Genomic DNA, 23154 nt, shown 5'->3' with positions numbered 1-23154 from the left:
AGGCTCAAATTGATGACTAGCATTTTTTAACAATAAAGTATTTTTTAATTAAGGTACTTAAATTGTTTTTTTTAGAGATAATGCCTTTGCATACTTAATAGATTACAATATTGTGTAAACATAACTTTCATATGCACTGGGAAACCAAAAGATTCTTGTGACTCGAGTTATCGTGATACTTGCTTTATCATGATGGTCTGGAACCCAACCAGCAATGTCTCGAGGTCTGCCTGTATCCAGTCAGCCAATCTCTAAATGCCAAGGCAACTCTGAGCTCTATACTCATGTCCTTCTTCTCTCTTCATTTTCTGCTTTTTTCTTCCTTGTTCCTCATTGTTTATCCTATAAAAGCTTCCTGCCTCCTGTCTCATTTTGCAGTCCTCTGGTCCTTTGAGAATGGACACTGCTTACTTCATGAAATGCTTAAGTTTGTTTGTATTACCTAAATTGTCTTCTTTAATCATTTTTAATAGTATACAAGTTAAGAAGGGTTTTTATATTCTTAAATAGCTGAAAAAGGTTAAAAAGGGAATAATCCTTTGTGACATGTAGAAATTACATGAAATTCAATTTTTTGTGTCCATTGATAAAGTTTTATTGGAACACAGTCACACACATTATTTATTGTCTATGGCTGCTTTCACGCTACAACAGCAAAGGTGACCCAAAGGTCCCGAAATATTTACTATCTTGCACTTTGCAGAAAAAGCTGCTGACCCTGTCTAAGTAAAAGTCTAGTTTTTGGAAGGTTAAAATCAAACAAACGAAAACTATAGGTACAGCACTATAACTCTGTGGGGTTTTGTTTTGTTTTTCTCTTTGCCTGAATCCAGGATGTGCTTGAGCGGTGAGAGACGTGAAATTATATTGTTAGCGTAGTTAATTGTGCCCAGCAGTTTTAATTCTCTGATGTCTTCTAAATCTGCAGTCTTTTAAAACTAACTAGCCAACCAACCAAAACCCATCCTAATGATTCTACTTGACTTAACTCATGTGGTCTCTTCTATTCTTCCACTTCTGTCAGGAAAGTTTTCGCTCCTGACCCTTGGTTCCTAAAATCTAACATTCTAATGACTTCAAGTCCCAAGAGCACAGCTCAGGGCACAGAGTCATAAAGAAAAAGCAATAGACCAGCTGGTGGTCACCCAGGTCAGTTATACCATCCTTCAGTAACTATGTGAGGAAACGAATATCAACCTCTCCTTCATCTTGAAAAGTGGACTGACATCATAATCTCTGTTTCACATGTATTTTCCTCAAAATAATCTTGAGAAGTAGAAAATATCACCTGCCTCAGACATTACTGTGCCCATTTTAGAGATGAGGACACTAAGGCCCAGGGAGATTAAGTGACTTTCCAAGAAGGTCTCACAACAAGGTTATGACCTGTTGTGTCTGTCCAAGAAGACAGTTCTCCAAGCACAGCCATGACTGCCAGATTCTGCCCTGTCCAAAGGTACTGTATTTGGGGGCAGTAAGAAGGTTTCAAGGGTTGCCGAGAACTTTCCATAGACATTGACCAAAGGAGGCAGCAGGTTGTATGGAAGCTGCAGGAGGGTGATGATACGTCATGCGGATTTTGGAAGAAGCTACTTCCAGTCCCTTCCTGAATGTTCCTCCCACCCCTAGGGATGCCACTGCCTTCTGCCCCCACTTGCTTCCCCTCTGCTCACAGCTGCAGGCAGTTCAGGGCACTGCCACCAAATAGGGGCCCTTCCTAGTGACTGGGGATAAAGGAAATCTATTTTGTGGCTACATATATGAGAAACCAGCAGACCCAGCATGCCAAGCTGGTCTCTGGAGAGGCAGGCAATTAAAAACAAGCGTCCAAATCTCAGAGCAAAACTAGGTCAGATTCACACATGGACACTGGTATGACAAAAGGACATAAACAGATACACACCCAACAACAGCTGAACAGAGAAATGTCTGAGTAAGCAGGACCGTAGAGACAAGAAAAGGGGGATGGGGTAGCAGGGGAGGCAAAGAACATCATGGAATCAGGTTTATTGTAGAAATTTGATTGATTGGGGTCAAGGAGGGTTGTCTCAGCTCAGCAGAAGAGGAAGTTTCTGAAACTGTTGAAGAAAATGGATTGTGGGGAGAAGAGTATGGCAAAGACCAAACCCCAACCAAACACCTCTCATACCTCCCTACACAATCTCTAAGGATCTGAGACCATAATTAGACTCATGAGGACCAGAGGGAAAATGTACTCTAACTTAGCATAGAAATGTTAAAGTTTATTCTAATGATCAAGAAAGAACACAGGAGTACATTTACCATTGCAACAAAAAGAATAAAATACCTAGGAATAAACCTTCCTAGGGAGACAAAAGACCTGTATGCAGAAAACTATAAGACACTGATGAAAGAAAGTAAAGATGATACCAACAGATGGAGAGATATACCATGTTCTTGGATTGGAAGAATCAATATTGTGAAAATGACTATACTACCCAAAGCAATCTACAGATTCAATGCAATCTCTATCAAACTACCAATGGCATTTTTTTACAGAACTAGAACAAAAAATCTTAAAATTTGTATGGCAACACAAAAGACCCTGAAGAGCCAAAGCAGTCTTGAGGGAAAAAAAACAGAGCTGGAGGAATCAGACTCCCTGACTTCAGACTATACTACAAAGCTACAGTAGTCAAGACAATATGGTACTGGCACAAAAACAGAAATATAGATCAATGGAACAGGATAGAAAGCCCAGAGATAAACCCGTGCACATATGGTCAACTAATCTATGACAAAGGAGGCAAGGATATACAATGGAGAAAAGACAGCCTCTTCAATAAGTGGTGCTGGGAAAACTAGATAGCTACATGTAAAAGAATGAAATTAGAACACTCTTAACACCATACACAAAAATAAACTCAAAATGGATTAGAGACCTAAATGTAAGCCTGGACACTATAAAACTCTTAGAGGAAAACATAGAAAGAACACTCTTTGACATAAATCACAGCAAGATCTTTTTTGATCCACCTACTAGAGCAGTGGAAATAAAAACAAAAATAAACAAATGGGACCTAATGAAATGTAAAAGCTTTTGCAAAGCAAAGGAAACTACAAACAAGACGAAAAGAAAACCCTCAGAATGGGAGAAAATATTTGCAAATGAATCAACGGACAAAGGATTAATCTCCAAAATATATAAACAGCTCATGTAGCTCAATATTTGAAAAGCAAATAACCCAATCAAAAAATGGGCAGAAGACCTAAATAGACATTTCTCCAAAGAAGACATACAGATGGTCAAGAAGCACATGAAAAGCTGCTCAACATCACTAATTATTAGAGAAATGCAAATCAAAACTACAATGAGGTATCAGTTCACACTGGTTAGAATGGGCATCATCAGAAAATCTACAAACAATAAATGCTGGAGAGGGTGTGGAGAAAAGGGAACCCTCTTGCACTGTTGGTGGGAATGTAAATTGATACAGCCCCTATGGAGAACAGTATGGAGGTTCCTTAAAAAACTAAAAATAGGATTAGCATATGATCCAGCAATCTCACTACTGGGCATATACCCTCAGAAAACCAGAATTCAAAAAGACACATGCACCCCAATGTTCATTGCAGCACTGTTTACAATAGCCAGGTCATGGAAGCAACCTAAATGCCCATCGACAGACGAATGGATAAAGAAGATGTGGTACATATATGCAATGGAATATTACTCAGCCATAAAAAGGAACAAAATTGGGTCATTTGTAGAGACGTGGATGGATCTAGAGACTGTCATACAGAGTGAAGTAAGTCAGAAAGAGAAAAACAAATATCGTATATCAATGCATATATGTGGAACCTAGAAAAATGGTACAGATGAACCGGTTTGCAGGGCAGAAATTGAGACACAGATGTAGAGAACAAACATATGGACACCAAGGGGGGAAAACCGCAGTGGGGTGGGGATGGTGGTGTGCTGAATTGGGCAATTGGGATTGACATGTATGCACTGATGTGTATAAAATTGATGACTGATAAGAACCTGCAGTACAAACAAACAAACAAACAAACAAAACAACTAATACTAAAAAAAAAAAAAAAAGGAATGAAATACTGACACACACTACAGCATGGCTGAACCTTGAAAGCCTGGTCTCACTGAAAGAAGCCAGACATGACAGGCCACATATTGAATGATTCCATTTCTATGAAATGACCCAAAGAGGTAAGTCCATGGAGACAGAAAGCAGAGCAGTGGTGACCAGGGACTGGGGTGACAGGAATGAGGAATGAGTGCTTATGGGGGGGTGGGATTATCTCTTGTGTTGATGAAAATGTTCTAAAATTGGTCCTGGTGTTTTCTGCACAAGCCTGTGAATATACTAAAAACCACTGAATTGTGTACTTTAAATGGGAGAATTGTGTGATATATTATCTCAATAAAGTGGTTTATAAAAAAAAGAAGAAAAATTCAAAAAAAAAAGAAATAAGGGTTTCAAAAATTTACTGCTAATAGGAAAATGGAAAATATCAATGTAATAATATCCTCAACCAGCTTCCTAAATCTTCAGATCCATCATCTTTTCAATTATAAAAATTATCATAATTCATAATGGAAAAATAAAATAAAAAGAACACAGTGGTAAAATAAGGGCTGATTCAAAAGAGTTGGGAAATGTCTTTCCCTTCCTCAACCTCCTTATTAGCAAATGGAACTCTATTGATCACTGAAATCTCTCTGAAAGGCCTCTCTTCCCTCCTTATTGCCTTGAACTTAAACTCCCTGGGTTTGCTTTCTCCTTCTCTCTCTCCCTCCCTCCCTCCCTTCCTTCCTTCCTTCTTCCCTCCCTCTTTCACTCTACTTTGTTCTTACTTGTGTCTCATTGCAATTCTGGGAGCTCGACTTTGCCTATAAACCTTGCCAATGGGTAAACCCATTTTTGGCCTGGTGGGTCTCTAGACCAACTTTCTCCTCACATCTTCTCTTCAAATTTCCCAGACAGTAGCAGTAGAAAGTTATCCAGCCACCAAAGTAGTCACGGGCTCTTGGTTTGTGAAGTCACATTCAGTCATTCATGTACTCAATCAATATTTTATTGAGAGCCTACTTTGTACAGGGTGTTAGGAACACAACCTTGAATGAGTCGATCCAACTCCAGTATGGAGCTTATACTGAAGGGGGGAAACAGATTAAGTAAAGAGTTTCAGGCAGTGAAAGGGCCATAGCAAAGCAGGGAACGGGGCTGAGGAGACAGTGTGTGAAGTTTAGGGGAGCCTGTCTGGGGAAGTGACATCTGAGCTATGATATAAAAGAAGAAAGGGAGGGAGGTCATAGGGACATAGAAAGATTGGGGAGAGAGAGTTCCAAGTAGAGGAAACAGCAGGTACAAAAGCCCTGAGGCAGAAAGGAGCAAAATGACTTTTGCTGGGATCAAAAGAACACCTTCTACTAGGGACTTCCCTGAGGATACCAATTTCACTTCAATGAAAAACTTACTCGTTCTTTCTCTGCTTATATCATGAGGCTAGAACACGAGAAGTTAAATGCTTTAGGGTGGTAGGACCAAGTTCCATACCCAGGGAAGGTTATATAATCCTAGAGTTGGTTACACGTATGAGTGATTTTTCATTTCATTTCATTTGTTTTTGGGAAAAAGAAAGAAAACACATGACTTTCTGACTTCTGCCATTTCTGTTATTTACAATTCACATCCCTTATTACTTGTTCCATCCTTCTTGATCAAGCTAAGCTTGGATCCCAGAGAATAAGTGACCACCAGACGGGGAGAATACGTGTCTTACTACAAAAGCCACATATGTGCCCCTGTGTTCGTGAGGCTCCACCAGTCCCGTTCTGATTGGCTAATTTATAATATCAACCAAGGGAAAATAGAATGCCATGGAATAATAGGCAAATTATAATGTTGTTGGCATTTCTTTCTGGAAGAAAAAAAAGTAGAGTAGAATGGGGTAAAGAATGAGGAATCGTGATCTTTGCCTTTCTTGTATTTCCTTAGAGGAAGAGAAGAGGTGCTGATGTGTGTGGAAAATCTCTGCTGAGAGGATGGGAGTCAATACAGGGTAGCATCTTTATTAGTCAAGGTTGGAAGTGATCTAGTTCTCAGCAGAGGATCTGGACACTAAAACATCTTAATTTTTCCTTCCCTTTCTACCTGTAAGGCTGTGGAGCTGAGGTAAGATGTGGACGTTGAACACACCTCACAATTCCCTGGTGAAGCCATCAAAACCCTCACTCTTCCTCACTCAGGCTGAGCACCAATTAAGGCAAACGCTGGGCCCTGGCTTTCACTAATTACAGACACAGAGCACCCGAGGTCTGCTAACAGGGTCGGGCACTAATAGGTCCAGGGGAAGTCAATGCTTTGTGAGTAACTAGAGGTGATGTGTTATATTTTTTATGAAAGGAGGTTCATGCAAGCCTAAACCAGGTGACAGAGGAGCTCAGAGAGTGGCAGTGTCTGGGGTGCGATCCAAGGGTTCCCATCGAGCCCGCTGCACCTTGGTAGTCCGCTTGACATCTGTCCTGTCGTTCACGGTTCAGGGAGCATGAACCCACAAAACATCCATGAAGGAAGGACCCGGAGGTGGGGAGGAGTAGGAGCTATGAGAAAGGGGAAGCCCAGCAGGTAGAAATACTCATCTCACAAATTCCTTCAGGAGGTGTTCAGAATATTTAACAACTTCTTGGCTTGGGTCTAACCAATCACAAGGGCTGCCAGCTGTAAACTACCAGGGCTATACTGATGCTTGCTGGTAGCATTTCAGACCTGTATGTATGTATGTTTTACTCACCTTTTGCTATGTGCAATACACTTTACAGGTTTTAAAAGAAAAAAAAATTCTTAAAATTCTTGTTCTGTGCTGTCAGAACTTCCTTAGTCCATAGATTCTACAAGGACTGTGCCCTGTACTTTATTTAATTGCTGACCTTACCTTTCTCATGCCATTTTGCACTAGAAGAATAAGAACATTCTTTAATTTGAATCTCACTCAGGGAAGTGGTTTAGCAGTCAGCCAAACCCAAGTTCAAATCCTGCTTTTACAATTATTATTCTTGGGAAAATATGTAATCTTTCAAAGACTCAATTTTTAAAAATCTCTGTTTTAAAAAAAGGATACTATTAAAAAGGGATACTATTCCTCTGGCACAGGGTTTCTGTAAGGATTAATATGGGGTTTCCCAGGTTAAGTGCTCGAGATGCAGCCGGCCCATAGGAGGCTTTCCCAATGGTAGCTCTGATATTCAGAATTTATTATAATTCCAATAAGGGCTATTTGGTAATTAGGCATTTTTATATACGGAAAAGTGGGGTTTGGAGGTAAAATAATAGTCTAGACAAACAGCAGAATAAGAAGTATGCATTTGCCAGAACACAGGTTTTTCTAAAACATTAGAAATGATCATGACCAAAAAAAATCACAATTGAAATACCAATGACAGCACATTCTTATATATTCATGAAACAGGCTATCTAATAAATTCTATTTCTGTTATCCTGATTTGAGTAACCATATATATATAAACAGTTAAATTTGACTTATTTAAGAATATTTCGTAATTGAGAGTTTTCACTGAATCAGCCACATCCCCTGCACACAATTACTTTGAAAGGATGAATTTTACTTCACAAAGGAGACCAACTGTAACAAAATGTTACATATCTGTAAAGCACTTTCACATACCTTATCCCACTTAATTCACAGAGCTGGCATCTACCAAAGGGGAAATCATTATCAGAAACTCCAAGACCAGACTAGTGTTTCAGTTTAAAAAGAAAAAGTTCAAGAGATGCCCCTCCACGCCCCCTCCCCTGACTCCAGTCTCCACACCCACGTCCAGGGCCAGCTGAGGTGCTAGAGCTCATCCTTTTTGCACTTTCTTGCCTCTGTGGAGAAGGAGATACTAGGGGATAGAAGGAAAGACGTGAACGTGGGGCAGCTCACAAAATGGGAGCGCAGGAGTTCAATGTTGGGGAAGGGCGGGTAGGCACACAACACAGAGTGCCTGCTCGGTTTATAATACAGAAAGACAAACTGCGTGTTTCAAAACACAGTCAGATCCTGAGGCCTGCCTCAGCTACTGTTGCCCCATTTTTTGGCCATGCATCACAAAGTTTAACCAAAGAATACAGAGTAGATCTCGTCCAGCAAGAGCGGAAGGTGGTCCTCCTTTGATTTGAAATAAAATTGTTAACATTTCTTCTAGAAAGAAGGCGCTTCATCCCTTGCCGCATGAATGGGGAGTTTTAGCTTCTAAATTCTAAAGAAGAGCAGTGAAACAATTGTTGGGTGATGGTAGTTACTGTGTATGTAGGGGTGTGTGTGTGTGTGTGTGTGTGTGTGTGTAGGGTGTGGCCTCACTACATCCCCATATTCCCCAACAATTCAATTTGAAGGATGGAGTCCTAACATTCAAGGTTAGGGTAAGGGCTGGTTTTAGAAGAGCCAAAATTCCTAGGACTTAGGGAACTTGGTGACTCTCCACCCCTGGAAACAGCAGGTGGGCACGGAAGTCAGCTGTAGGGCTGCTGTGGAGCAGAGGGGAGGAGTTTAGAAAGATCAGCTAACCAATGAACGCAGGGCTCTGTGCTGGCCAAGGCAAGCCTCTGACGGCGCTAAGTAGGCTTCTTTTCTGAGAGCTCCTTTCCTGGCTGAAGAGACCCAGGGACGGTAGTGGGGCTCTTCAGACACAAGAACCTGGAGGAATTTACTGGCAAAATTGAAAAGATTACAGTTTTCAAACAAAAGAAGTGCCAACAGTTCAGTTCTGAGATCTCCCCACGACACAGGGTTCTAGGTTTGCGTACATGTACCTCCCACTTCCAAAAGACAAAGGTTTCTAAAAGCCAGACTGGCAAGGTGGACTAAGCAATCGAAATGTAGTTCTTGAATCGTGTGGGAGCTTCTTAAACCCCAGACCACAATCTGAATCTGACTTTTCACAAAATTCTAGATGGTTTGATGAACTGGCCCAAGCTTCCTCAAGGCCCCCAGAGAGGCACTATGACAGAGCCTATGCTACAGACCCCCAGCTACACATCGGCATGCTAGCAACTTGGATTCTCCTTGACCATCCTTCAGAGGGGCTGATTTTACTTGAGCATCCTTGATTTGCTGGTGAAGAATAACCCTGAAGGGTCTGGGAGCAGCACTTTTTCTCCTATGATTCTAAGCTGAACCCATTTTTTCCAAAAGATGGAAAGGGGCAGGGGCTGTACATCATCTTGGTAGGTGATCTGTTTGGTACTCATGAAAGAAAACTGACCTCAAACTCCCTAAGGATAATGCAAAAATAAACCTTCTGCTGACCTCCTGTACAAAGAAGCAGCCTGGCCCTGTGGAGGGCCTCTAACTTCCAAAGACCTGGGAAAACCACAGCAGGAAAGGCTGAGGAAAACCCCTTCCAGACTGCCCTTTTGCGGGAGGCTAAGAAACCTCTGTCAAGTGGGTCCTCAGGAGGCAATCCCAGCAACGCAGCTATGTCTGTCTGTCCTTCAGAAGGACCGCAGTACTCACGGGCGGTTCGGATGGTGTCGCTGGGCTGGCTACGGGGGCTGAGACCATTGGGATTCACAGCCCTCACGGCAAACTGGTAGTTGGTGTCCGGATCGAGGCCCTTGATAACCATGAAATCCATCTGGAGCTGCTCTTGGATTAAGGTCCAACTCTTGTCAAAATCTGGCCTTTATTGATTAAAAAACAAAACAGAATGAGAAGCAGTAGTTCAGTTACAGCAGAGGGAAGGAAAGCTTGCTGGCCATGTAAACTAACCGCGTTTGAATTCTGGAAGCAAGACTTATCAAAATGAGTGAACATTTCCCACCTAAAAGTGATCTGGATTTGAAATCCCAGGTCATGATTTTTAAGCCCTTGCCAATAAAAGAAAGTAGATCATTTTTAGGGCCAGTTTTAAGCACCGTTTAAAGATCACCCGCTTTTCCTTGCATGGCCTTGACTGTGGTAAAAAGATCCCCACATAGGAATTCGGTTTCAAGGACTCTGCCTTCCAGATGTTTCGTAAACAAGCCTTCCCCTGACAGTTTCCATTCCCAGGGGTCAGGAGAGCACAAATTCCATCTATTCACAATCTGTTCACAAAATAAACAAATATAAACGTTCTAGGGTGACTAATTGCGTGAACTGCCATGGGAAAACCCAACAAGATTCTGTAGCACGGCCATTCTTACTCTTCACAAAACTACAAGTGTGCCAACTTGCCGAATGTTCACATGGACTCGGACCTGTGCCTAGTGGTGGGAGACAGTTTAAAAGCAGAGAAGGAGCTAACGGTGTCAGTCACTGAGGCCATTCCCATCGCCCGAGACTGGGAGCTGCTCCCAAGTTCTTCTGCCTCAGCTGAGCCACAATCCAAGAACCTGGGTTCTGGGCACTGTGGCCCAGAGACCAGCTCCTCAGGCCAACGCTTGTGCCCTGAGGTCTCCTATGGCAGCCCTGGGCCTCCAAGTTCTCAGGTTTCAGGGGGAGCCACAGCCTCTCAGCTATATCCCAACAACGGAGGTTTCCGCCCTGGGACCCCCTCATTGCACCCTTGCAGATCACAGCCCCGTACCTCCTCCCAGGCCCAGCCCGACCCTCGGCACTGCTCTCTGGGGTAGCTGTCAAGGGCCAGTTTCTGGATTTCTCCACACTGCAAGCAACAGAGCTGGGGAAGTTGCCAGCTGGAGGAGTTCTCTACCCTCCATCTTCCTTCCTCTACCCTCCAGCTTTCTGAAGCAGCCCTTTGCCAGACCTACCCTTGCTTCAGGTGTGACAGGATCTGCCATCCCCTTCAGATTTTTATTCTCCTCCTCTGCAACCTGGGGGCCAAAGTGGCTTCCTCCCCTCAGGGGCCCCTGCCCAGCAGATGCTTCCACCCACGGTGGATTCACAGCTGCCTGTGGTGAACTTGGGCTCCCTGCCACCAGCGCCGCCTCCTGCCCGACCCCCCCTTTCTCTGTTACCTGTGGGCCCTGCTCTGCGGCCCCCCAGCCTGACTGTGCGGCCCCCGCCTGCTCCTGCTACCCGGTGCTGCCTTCACCTGCCAGGCCCTTCGGCCCTAGCTTGGGGCGGGCAGAGCTGCACCCAGTAGAACTAAAGCCATTCCAGGATTATCGAAAACTGAACAGCAACCTTGGGGGACCTGGGTCATCACGTACTCCTCCAGCTGGAAGGTTTTTCTCTGGCCTCAATTCCCATCTCAAGGTCCCACCTTCCACCTACAGCGGAGTCTTCCGCAGCCAGCGCATCGACCTCTACCAGCAGGCCTCCCCACCGGATGCCCTGCGTTGGACGCCGAAGCCCTGGGAGCGGACGGGGCCACCTTCTCGAGAAGGGCCGTCCCGTAGGGCACAGGAGCCTGGGTCCCCAGGGGAAAAGGAGCCTGGATTGCCCCCACCCCGCTGAGGGAGCGCCCTTTGCCCCCCACCTCCTGGGGCTTGTATATAGATTATAAATACATAAGGGGGAAAGGGGTGGGTGTGGAAGGGTTGCGGGGCTGGGGCTTCGCTTCCTCTCTTCCACCCTCCCCTGGTCCCCTATCCCTGGGGCCATTTGTTAAAAAAGAATAATAAAAGGATTAAAAAAAAAAAATCCAGCTTCCATCTGGGGGACAGCATACAGGGGGTAAGAGAACAAACTCTGGAGCTGGGCTGAGCTGTTCAGATTCTGCCTCTATTGCTCACTAGCTGCTATTTCACCTCTTTAAGTCTCTAGTTTCTCATCTGTAAAATGGGGTGATAAAAGTACCTACTTAAGAGGGCCGTCATAAAGGAGAAATGAGCTCTGTATTCCAGCACAGTGCCTGGCAATGTAACTGAGCAAGATCCTATGGGGCCCTCCCAGAACAGGAGCCCCCTCTTCCCAATGTCCTCAGCCTGCCTTTTGCCTGTAGAAAACTTTAGACAAAGAATAAATTTAATCAGAAAAGTGAGAAAGTGCAGAAAGGAAAAAAACCCGTCAAACAAGATAAAATAATAATAGTTTAGCCATTAAACAAAGTCAAGGACCTTTAGTTCCTCCTCAAGGGCTACAGATAATATTCTGAGCCACACCCTTTGAGCTGTTTTGCAGAAACTGAAACACCCACCAGGTGGAAGAAGTTAACTGTCTGCTGCTCACAAGCACATACACGCCAGACCAGTTGGAACCAGAAGGTTGATGATATTGACTCACGATTATCTCACCACCAACCAGTCAGAGGAGTGTCCATGAGCTGATCACACACCCTACAACCCCCTTCCCTTACGCCTTTAAAAACCTTTCCCTGAAAGCCTTCGGGGAGTTCGGGTCTTTTAAGCACTAGCTACCTGGACTCCTTGCTTGGTGCCCTGCAATAAACGCTGCACTTTCCTTCACCACAACCCGGTGTCAGTAGATCGGCTTTACTGTGCTCAGGCAAGCAGACCCACGTTTGGTTTGGTAGCAGCATCACACTGTAAATGCTCAGCATGGATTAGCCATTATGTAAGGGATGTACCCACCTCACAGAGCTGGCAGGCAACCCTTGGCCACCTGCTCACTCTATACCCATGAGCTTCAATGCAGTAGCACTAGCGCACGTGGCTAGTCAGTACTTGAAATGTGGCTCGTTTGAATTGGGATGTGCTGTGAGTGTAAAACGTACAATGGATTTTTTTTTAAGTGTAAAATATCTCATTAATATTTATATTGATTACATGTTGAAATGATGATATTTTGGATTCAGTGAGTTAAAAATACATATTATTGAAATTAATTTCACTTGTTTCTTACTACCCTTTAAATGCCCCTATGAAAAAACTTAAAAATTTCATATAGGTTTGCATTTATTATTGGACAGTGCTGTTCTATATGGACTTCCTAGTTGGAGGGAGAAAGGAGAGCTTTCCAGGTAATAAGAACTACAAAATGAAATTTGGGAATGTTTGTGCATGGCTGGGGGACAGTGCAAATGGTCTAACGGGAGTGGAGAGGTTTTGTTAATAACTAATAATAGCTATCATTTATCATGTTCTTCAATGCTTATCAAGCATTGTTCTAATAGTTTAACTCATTTACTTCTCACAATTACTCTATACAGTAGATACTAATATTAAACACACACACACCCCTTTCTTTGAAGAGGAAATTAAGGCACAGAATGGGTAAGTAACTTGCCTGAGGTCACACAGCTGATAAATGGTGAGGCCAACTTGGGTTGATGGGGGAAGATTAGATTAAGAAGATCCTTGATGCTGAATGAAAAATTGGGGTGATAGGGATTGGGAGATTCTCCAACTTTTAGTTTGCTCCCCGACCAACCTCTCAGCTCTTCTATTGTTAAACCCCTCTGCTCACAGATATTTAGAGGAAGGCAGGAAGCAAAAAATATTGATGTTTGTCCTTTATGAACTACTTAATAGGCAAGGAAGTAAAGACTCATTTTGCTAAAAGGGGATGCCTGGACGGTACACAGATTTCTCTAATATGTGCTCTCCTAGTTTTTCATTAGCAAGAATTGTTGAAAGCCAGATGGAGTCCTTAAGTCCAGCAAAAGTGCTTCCTTGGGCTCACCGTGCTGATGAGGAGTTTATGGGGCCCATATCTCACAAGAAATCATGTGTTTGGAGAAGCAGAGGTCACAAGCATGTCCACTGTAGGATGTAGGGCTCATTTCTCTTTCTCGGTATCCTTTCCCTAAAGATGGATTTCTCAGGTAAACTAACTTTGTCATCAAAGGGAAAACCTTGGTGAGTGGAAGGAAACACATTTACAAACTCAAATTAGAACAAAATCACTTCACAGAGGAAAGCCACAGGGATGCTTAACAGTAAAGTCAGGAAAGATATGATCTTTAGATAAAACTCTCCTGTTATCCTTTGCTAAGTTTCCCTTGTGGCATTTATAGAGGAAAGGACCTGTCACTGCTCTCAGAATGTGCCACTGTCTACCCAGAGCTACCTGAAAATATCTGCAACAATTTTCATGTAAAAATTACAGCTTCCCATCCCCCACAAAAAAAGAGATTATTTTCTATTTGCTCATTTAATGCAAGAAAGAAAGCTATATTTTCAGCGAATAAGAGATTGACATCATTAACATTTAACTTCATTATATGCAGTGAGAGAGGAAAGCTCATGTAGATTGAATACCAGTCCCAAACCTTTAACATTTTGCCTCTGATTTTGTCATGGGTTTTGCATTTAAATGTTTTTAGAGTCTCTTGAGGTACAAAAGTGCAAAGGCAAGGTTGAGAGAGAGATAATCAGGCAAAAGTATTGTCTTAGTTCATCCTCAAACAATAACTTTACCTTTTTTCACTAAAGAAAATCATCCTAACTACAAAGTTGCCAGTCAAATCACCATAGCAACACTAGCCTCCCAATTTCCCCAACCAGGAAAAGCCTAGAGGGGAAGAAGCAGCCTAAGAAAGTGCAGCCATCCCAGGTACAGATGGGCAGCCAACAGTAGGACAGGCTCTTAAAAACTTTTCCAAATAGCGGGATAGGGTTGGGTTGTGCGTCCTGTATCTCAGGAGGTCAGTAGGACACCTTTGGAAGGTGGTTGGGTGGGGGAGTTCAGGTGGGACAGATACAATTCGGTCAGTAGTGACTATTCAAAACCCAGTTAGCTGATTCAAGTAATCAAAACACCCACTGGTTCGTTTTGGTGGGAGGAAGCATTACCACTGGCAATATTAGCATCCAGCCTGGTTATCAGGAATCTTGAGATTGTTTGGTCCAAGTGTCTGAGGGCTCTCAGAAATTACATGCAAGATTCTACGTGTGAACTTCATTTCATTTTCCTAAGAAAAGTGTCCTCAGCTTCTTATCAGATTCTCAAAGATAATCATGATCCCAAAACTTTTAGAGTCACTGTCTAGTCCATTCTCTCATTCTACCCACGTGGACACTGAAGGAAAATAATTTATCCTAAGTCATAATACCACAGGGTGGTATATTTTTCTGTTTTATTCCCTTTCTTGTGGCATTTTGACCACCTCAACTATTGCCAAGTTCACCCTTAGTGGACAATCATTTTTCTTGGTACCATCAAACCCAGTAGGTGGCTGCCTTGGGTTATTCAGTTGGCAGGTGATTAATGATTATCAACCATGCATCCATCACAGAAGTTATATTCTGGGAGGCTCTAAGGAACTATAAACACAATTCCATTCTCAGGGAATTTATAATCTAATCGGCAGATAATACATCTAAGGACCATTAGGAAGCCAGTGCAAAGTTGCATATTTCAAGAGCCATATTTGAACAGGTCAATGTGAACTGGCATCCTGGGGAAAGTATATGAGACCAGGAAGAATTTAAGTTAGATTTCAAATATATTTGAGTTGTGATAACTGAAAAGGAATAGAGCATCTCTGGGTGCAGAAGAGATGAGTGCAGCATTAGCTCTATGTATGAATGTGGATAAATTAAGCACCAACTACGTGTAAAATATAGTGTGGAATATCCAAAGAGAATAAATAATATGGGTTCCTAACATGAATGATCAATTAACCTATATAAAAGATTGGTATAATATATAAAAACATTAGCCATAAGTAAGTAGGTAAATGAATATACGGCACCTCTCTGCATATCACACATAGTCAAAGCTTTCCTTGTCAGCCTCTACTTTACCAATTTGTTAGATTAACCAGTGATCCTCATTAGTTCCCACTAATTCAGCTGTTGGCTTATCAAGAGTCCATTGTGTTTATTTCCAAATTTATTTATGACTTTCATGTTTGTTATTGTAATTATGTTATTTAATGCCATATTATATAAACTAGTGAATATGAGTAAAAAATATAAGTGATAACTGTGTTTAATGGTTTTGAAAGACTTGGTAAAGCTGAACCACTAAAACATAATTGCCTTTGAACTAAGTGAAAGCAAGGCAACTGTAAAAGAGTGAAAAGAAGATTATAAAATTCTAGAATGATTTTGTAGTCAGATAACTTTGCAAGTGACTTTAAATTTTTAACTTGAGAAAACTATAATTAGAAGTTGTAGGTGATACCTTAGAGGTGTGGTTAAAATGTCCATATTATCCAAAGCAATCTACATATTCAATGCAATCCCTATTAAAATTCCAATGGCATTTTTCACAGAAGTAGAAAAAATACTAGCAAACCAAATTCAACAGCACATTAAAATGATCTTACATGATCAAGTGGAATTTATCCCTGGGATGCAACAATGGTTCAACATAGTCAAATCGATAAATCTGATACACCACATTAACAAAATGAAAGAAAAGAAAGAGGACCATCTCAATAAATGCAGAAGAAGCATTTGACAAAATTCCACATCCCTTCACAATAAAAACTCTCAACAAATTAGGTATAGAAGGAATTTACCTCAACATAATAAAGGCCATATATGACGAGCCCACAGCTAACATCATATTCAACCGTGAAAAGCTGAAAAATTTTCTTCTAAGATCAGGAACAAGGGTAAACAAATGTGCCCACTCTGACCACTTCTAAGAAACCTACTACTATAAGTCCTAGCCAGGGCAATTACACAAGAAAAGGAAATAAAAGCCATCCAAATTGGAAAGGAGGAAGTTAAATTGTCTCTGTTTGCAGATGACATGGTATCATATATAGAAAACCTTAAACACTCCACCCCAAAACTGTTAGAACTAATGAACAAATTCAATAAAGTTGCAAGATACAAAAATCAGTTCCATTTACATACACTAACAAACTATCTGAAAAAGAAGAACTTTAGGAAATGCAAATAGTTGCTTGGAACGTGACCTCACAAGACATTCATGACAGAATAAAAAGTCAAAATGACCTCCGTGTGCAGAAACACAAGGGCAAAACCAACTCAAATGATAAACGTAAAATCTTATATTAGGTTTTTTAAAAAGCTGATGGCATAGAAATAAAGCAGAGAAAACCTGGTGTGGCAAAGATCTATGGGGAAGGCAGGGGGCACTGATCACAAACTCAATATGAATTCTCTGGACTACCTGCTGTTGAAAAGGCCTAGTGTCCATATCCTAGGAAAAAGTGGTTTTCTAGGTTGATCACTTGGCAGAAGTGCTCTAGACCCATCTCCACTTGAGGCAGAGTTCAAAGGGCTGGTATTAATTGGCTTGGGGTAGAGAGGATATAGTGAACATATGCCAGTGTCATTAGATAAGAGATAGACTGTCAAATGAAGATGGTGAAGATGCCTTCTGTGTTTTCCATATTGGACTAGGAGGCCCAATGTTTCCTTACAGGGAAGCCAATGGCAGTGCATTATAAAGAAGACCCTTTGATGGCAATTAGGAATGGCTGACAACAAAGTCAACTGCACGAAAGGGCTGAGCTCTGCATCGGCAGCTGTCTTGAAGCAGAAGTTGGGTGGCCATCCATCAGAAATGTAACCAGCTACTTCCTGAACACAGTAAGAGGTTGGACTTCATTCAATGTCTCTGACCTCAACTCACAGTAAGAAATACATTTTTGTATAGCAACCCAATATACCTATTCATATATATATACTATATGTATATGACTCACATGTGGGTACAAAGCTGAAAGAAAAGTTTCAAGAAAAAATACTTATCCTTACTCTCCTTACTATGTTATTCACTTTGCTATTTTCTCTTCTTTCTCTTCTTTTCCTTTCTTTTCTTCTTTTTTTAAAAATTCTGATAAGAACCCACTAAATTGATTTCACCACCCACTGAAGTGTTGTGACCCATAATTTGAAAAACACTGGACAAGAAGTTTTTCTTCTAGAATACCTTAGATGGTGCTTCCAACTCTAAAACTCTGAGAATAAAGAAAACAGATTTTTTCAGCCATGAAGACAAATTTATGACTTACAGATAAATGTTCATAAAGTGGAAATGCAGCCTGTTAAACTCCAAGTATGCTCTAGATACATCACTCTCTAGAGCACTGTGTTTCAACATTTGTGAATGATCCACAATAAGACATACATTGAACATTGTGACCCGGTACACACCACAAATATGCACGCACAGCGGAAACACAAGTTTCACGAAATAATTCTTATTTTTATTATGTGTGATGCCTTCTGATATTTTCTTTTCTGTTTCATGTTACTTTTGAAAACCTGTTGGTCAGGACCCCTTCAGCTGATTTCTTTACCTTCTAATGAGCCCACGGGTTGAGAACCCCTTCTCTAGAAAGTTCAAGCTGAGGTGGGGAGTGATATTCAAGCATGTTACAGACATTAACTAGGAAACTGGGCTAGGAATGGTTAAATCCTGCTAAGAAAATATTTCTGAGAGAGGAACTCGTTGGAGCAGAAAACAGCCCTCTAGGGGATCCACAGAACATCCAGAATGGCCTTGACAGTGGAGGCCACTCTATAGGCCTGAGATGGAGCGGACCAAAAGCCTAATTACAGTACAACCAGAGATATGTGTGTCCTCCCTCCCTCAGTATGGGGCCTAGCATTCCATGGTTTAATGTTTTCTGGAGGACCTTGGATTATTTGGAGGCTCCTTCCTTCAATATTTTCCTTCATGTTATTCCTTCTAAGCACCATTTCAGACACAGAATTGAAAAGATTCTTCTCTGGACTCTCCTACCGCTTAAATCTGATTCTACCATTACACTGAATATACCACCTTATAATGGAATTTTACATTTCTGTCTTCCCTACTAGGCTGTGAGCTCATTAACATGCTGATTGTCTTATTCATCTCTGTGTTCCCTGGAATGTCTGCGTGATCTTTCAAAATGCAAATACTATCAATTCCTTTCCTGCTTAACCCTTCCCATAGCTCCCTATTCCTGTCAGGACAAACACGAGATCCTTTATAAAGGCTTTCCTGCTCCAAACCTTGCTTACCTACCCGGCCTTATCTCTCACTACACAGAGCTCCAGACTTCTAAGCAAGTCCAAGAACATTATCTTTTTGCCTCCAAGCCACTGCTTGAGTAGCTTCTTCTGGCCTGAGCCTTTTCACGCTGCTTCCTCCCTCCCCTTGTGCCTGGCTATTGCTGATATGTCCTCCTTAGCTCCTGTAAGAAGCCTTCCCAGATTCCTTCAAAACTGGGTTAGATGTCAAGGTTGTGTTCCTCTAGGCCCCTGGCCCCGACCCCTGCCTGCAACACTCACAGCTCTGGACTCTGCTCATCTGCCTTCCCCACTGGACTGTCCAAGCAGAGGCAATAGCTGATTCACCCCGAAATCTCTTGCACATGCTTTGCACGTGGAAGATACTCAATACGTACATGTTTGGATGAATGTATGCACACAGTAAGTATCCAGTAAAGGGTGAATTGAGCTGAATTAAAATATCTTCAAACTTAGACGTTGGGAATAGCACAATGCCCTAAACCAGGGGGTAGCAAACTTCAGCTGCCTGCCAGTTTTTGTAAATAAAGTTTTATTGAAACACAACCACAACTGTTTGTTTAGCTATTGTCTAGGCTGCTTTCCTGCTACAATGGCAGAGCTCAATAGTTGAGAAAAAGACCATATAGCTGGCAAAGCACGAAATATTTACTACCTGATCCTGTAGAAAAATTTGCCAACCCCTGGTCTAGGACAACAGTCTTGGACTTCCCTGGTGGTACAGTGGTTAAGAATCCACCTGCCAATGCTGGGGACACGGGTTCCAGCCCTGGTCCGGGAAGATCCCACATGCTGCAGAGCAACTAAGCCCGTGCGCCACAACTACTGAGCCCGCGTGCCACAACTACTAAAGCCCGCACGCCTAGAGCCAGTGCTCCGCAACAAGAGAAGCCACCGCAATGAGAAGCCTGTGCACCACAACGAAGAGTAGCCCCCGCTCGCCGCAACTAGAGAAAGCCTGCGCACAGCAATGAAGACCCAACGCAGCCAAAAAAAACACAAAGTGTTTAAGACAAAAGTCTTTAACCTTGTTTGTGCTACTTTGACAGTCTGCGGAAATCTGTGAATCCCTTCTTGGAATAATATTTTTAAATGCATAGGATCACACAGGAAACCAGTTATACTAGAAACAATTACCAAAACAATAAAAAATTATGATATATTAATATAGATACTTCTTCATTAACACATTAAATAACAATACTTAGCAATGGACTTAATAATTTCATAGTAGTGATAACCATAAATGGTATTTTGAGATATGTGCAACAATTGTAATGGGATAAGAACATATCTGTGATTCTAAAGGTGACAAAGTCACAGGAATTGCTAATGCCACTGCAGTTTGTTGATTACATTCATATTTGAAGAAAACATTACATTTCAGTCGGTAAAACTAAGAGCGTAATTTTTGTCCAACCAAAGTTCAGGGACCCCTTGCCTTCTATCCATGAGCCCCTTGGGGATCCACAGACTGCAGGTTAAGCACCCTGCTTTAAGATCCCATAGTTATCCAGGGTAAATACGACAGGAGTGAAAGAAAACCTCATGCTCGGAAAGGCCTCCAAGTCTCTCTCAATTTTACAGACTTGGTTTTATGCAGGATTTGCTCTACACTAAAATGAACTGCAGAGGAAAGTCCAAAACCACTAAGTAATCACAGTTAAGAAAAAAGAAAAGATGTATTATTTGACCTGCAGCTTTCAGCCATATTTCTTTATTTATGAATTGGTTCCACCCAACCAAATGACAAACAGATGGATAGAATGGGGTAATGATAAACTCAGCTGGCAATTTGTCCCTGACGGGGCAACTGGAGAGCACACTTTCATTTACACTTTACAAATGGCTCCCAGCACTGGTACACAAGGATTCAATTTGTGTCAACTCCCATCAGTCTGACCAGGGATTACATCAGGAAAGCTCACGGTAGGAGGGATTGAAGCTTTAAGGGATCAATTTGTAGAACTGTAGGTCAAACTTCTGCAAAAACATTCAGAATCGCCCTTCCATTTGAGCCTGAATGGAGGAACTTGATGGCTACCAGAATTTCTGGGACTACATACCACTCTGGAAAGTGGTTCTGAGATTTTCAATTTGGAAACTAAAGGTAAGAAAAAGGAATTTTTCACAAAACACCACTTGTTAATATGAAATGTCAGCTGACACCCAAACAAGCCCACTCTTGCTTATTTCTAATTCTATTGTTGGCTGTAAGGAAGGCTTATACTTAAACAACACAACTTCCTAAACAATTTCTTGAAAAGAAAGGGAGATTTTTGTTGCTGTTTTTTCCCATTCTCCTCAAAATTGATTAATTGTGTAAGAACGATTCTTTAAATATATCAAGCTCTATAATTTTGTGGGGCAGGAAAACCAACACAGGGCTACATCACTGTTAAATATTGCAGCCATTTGCCCAGTTATTGCTATAAGTTCTAGTAAAACGCTATGAAAAAAGTTGGCAATTCACTTGCAGGTATGAAGGGCTCCAAAACACAAGTTATCATTCAATATGAAATAAAATCGCAATGGTAGCTTTCAAGTTAGTCTTATACATTAGGTATTATCTGAAGCTTTACCACATACCACTATCCCTTTTATGATGAGAAAACAAAAGCAATAAGTAACTTTGGGTCGGGGGGAAGGAAAGGGGACGTGCACGCAGATTCAGGTTGGATTTTGTCTGCCTTTTATTTCTGCAGTTAGTAAGGAATGATATTGGTTACTGCTGTGGCCTTGGAAATTAGCCGTAAAGGATTCATTCAATCTCCTGTGACTAGTATGGCAATACACTTCCATTACCATGGGGCTTAGGGTAAGGAAAAGAACTGACACTTAAAACTATTTTCATAAGCCACTCTTCTAAGTACTGTACAGACATCTATTTATCTTCACAACCCTCCCAAGGTATCCACTATTATCATCCCTACTTTACAGCCAAGGGAAGTAAGGCTCAGAGAGGTCAAGGATCTTGCGCAAGGTGGCAGCTAGTTGTTGTCACTCTCTGGATTCAATCACATGGCTGCCTGTATCCAAATGTTCTCCAGCACCTACTTGACACGTGCTATGTTTACTTCATGTAGGTGCCATATTCCACAGAAGGGAGCAAGTCAAGACGTTGCCCTCATGGCCTGGCAAGGAGGACAGACTTCGAACAAGTAATTAACTACAAGTGTGCTGAGTGTTGCTAGTAAATGTTGCAGGTGTACCTAACCTAGTCTGAGGTGGGGGCAGGGTTCAGGGCAGGCTTCCTGGAGGAAGTGGTACTTAAGCAGGGGAACTGAAGGATGAACAAGAGTTAACTAGGTAAGGAAGTAGAAGATATATCCTGGCAGAGTATAGCAAGCATAAAGACCTTTAGCCGAGAAAGAACATGGCTATAAAGGAAAGCAGGAAAGACCTGTCATAAAAGCCTTAATAAGAACAGTTTGCATTGATTGAGCACTTACTGTATAACAGGTGCTATTCTGTGCATTTTGTGTGCATCAACTCGCTTTATCTCACAACAACTCGATGAGGTAAGTAAATTGTTATCCCCCCATTCTTCTGTCTGAGAGACAGAGAAGTTAAATAATGCAACTAAAATCTTATGTTTAAAAGCGGTGGAGGCAAGGGTTGGACCAGGAAGCTAGGTCCAGAGCCCTGTGTAGTAAACCACCTATACTTCCTCACCTTTGTCACGAGGACAGAAAATCAGAGCCACCAGATTTTAGAGGTCAAGCAATCCAGCCTTATTTCATATGTAAGGAAGCTTAAAACTGGAATCAAGCCATTTGTCCCCAAGATTAGAGGCCAGCTCAGAGCTGTGTCTTCTGATTCCACATTTGGACAAACTTAAACCTGAGAGATGATACCAAGCATTGGACTGTAAGTCTCGATTCTGAATGAAACATTTCTTTAACTTTCATAGCCTGTGCCCTTGACCATAAGTCATATCACATCATCCCTTAAAACTGTTCAAGGAAAATCCATAATCCGTTCAGCTTCTGCTCTGAATCCCAGACTTGATCTTCATTTCAGTAACAGCCTTTGCAGGTTCACTTCTTAGGAGGAAACTAATTAAATTCATTTGTTACTTGTAGGCTGATGATGGGATGGAAAGACAGATGACTTTTGACAAAAATATCAATTTGTAAAATAATTTTCAAAATTATTTTGAAATAATAATATCAGTGCACCACCCAGGTGTGCATGACCTTGAGATTCTGAAGTAAAACCAATATGTAGACATTGCAATCAGCTTAAAAGCAGCTCTGCGTGAAGATGAATTTTGCAAGTCTTATTATGGAAGGCATCTGCAAGGGACCAGGGAATTATTTAGGCAGAAAGGTGTGAAAGGGAAAAGAAAGGAAGCATTGCTCTTTCATATTTA

At 41.8% G+C, this 23154-nt stretch overlaps 1 protein-coding gene and 1 pseudogene across 1 annotated transcript in view; one reads left to right on the top strand and one right to left on the bottom strand.

The window, feature by feature from the left end:
- The window catches only part of EGFLAM (EGF like, fibronectin type III and laminin G domains), a 167434-nt gene that overhangs the window by 75244 nt on the left and 69036 nt on the right, over positions 1-23154 (bottom strand). The window contains exon 7 of the mRNA XM_059916264.1: positions 9502-9668. Within this exon, the coding sequence (XP_059772247.1) occupies positions 9502-9668 (167 nt within the window). The remainder of the gene's footprint in view (positions 1-9501; positions 9669-23154) is intronic.
- LOC132362040 (protein PRRC2A-like) lies at positions 10215-11388 on the top strand (annotated as a pseudogene).

The sequence above is a fragment of the Balaenoptera ricei genome, chromosome 3, assembly GCF_028023285.1.
Source record: "Balaenoptera ricei isolate mBalRic1 chromosome 3, mBalRic1.hap2, whole genome shotgun sequence".
NCBI classification, from domain to species: domain Eukaryota; kingdom Metazoa; phylum Chordata; class Mammalia; order Artiodactyla; family Balaenopteridae; genus Balaenoptera; species Balaenoptera ricei.
Note: the sequence above shows the minus strand (reverse complement) of the source record. Positions and strands in the feature narration are given on the sequence as shown.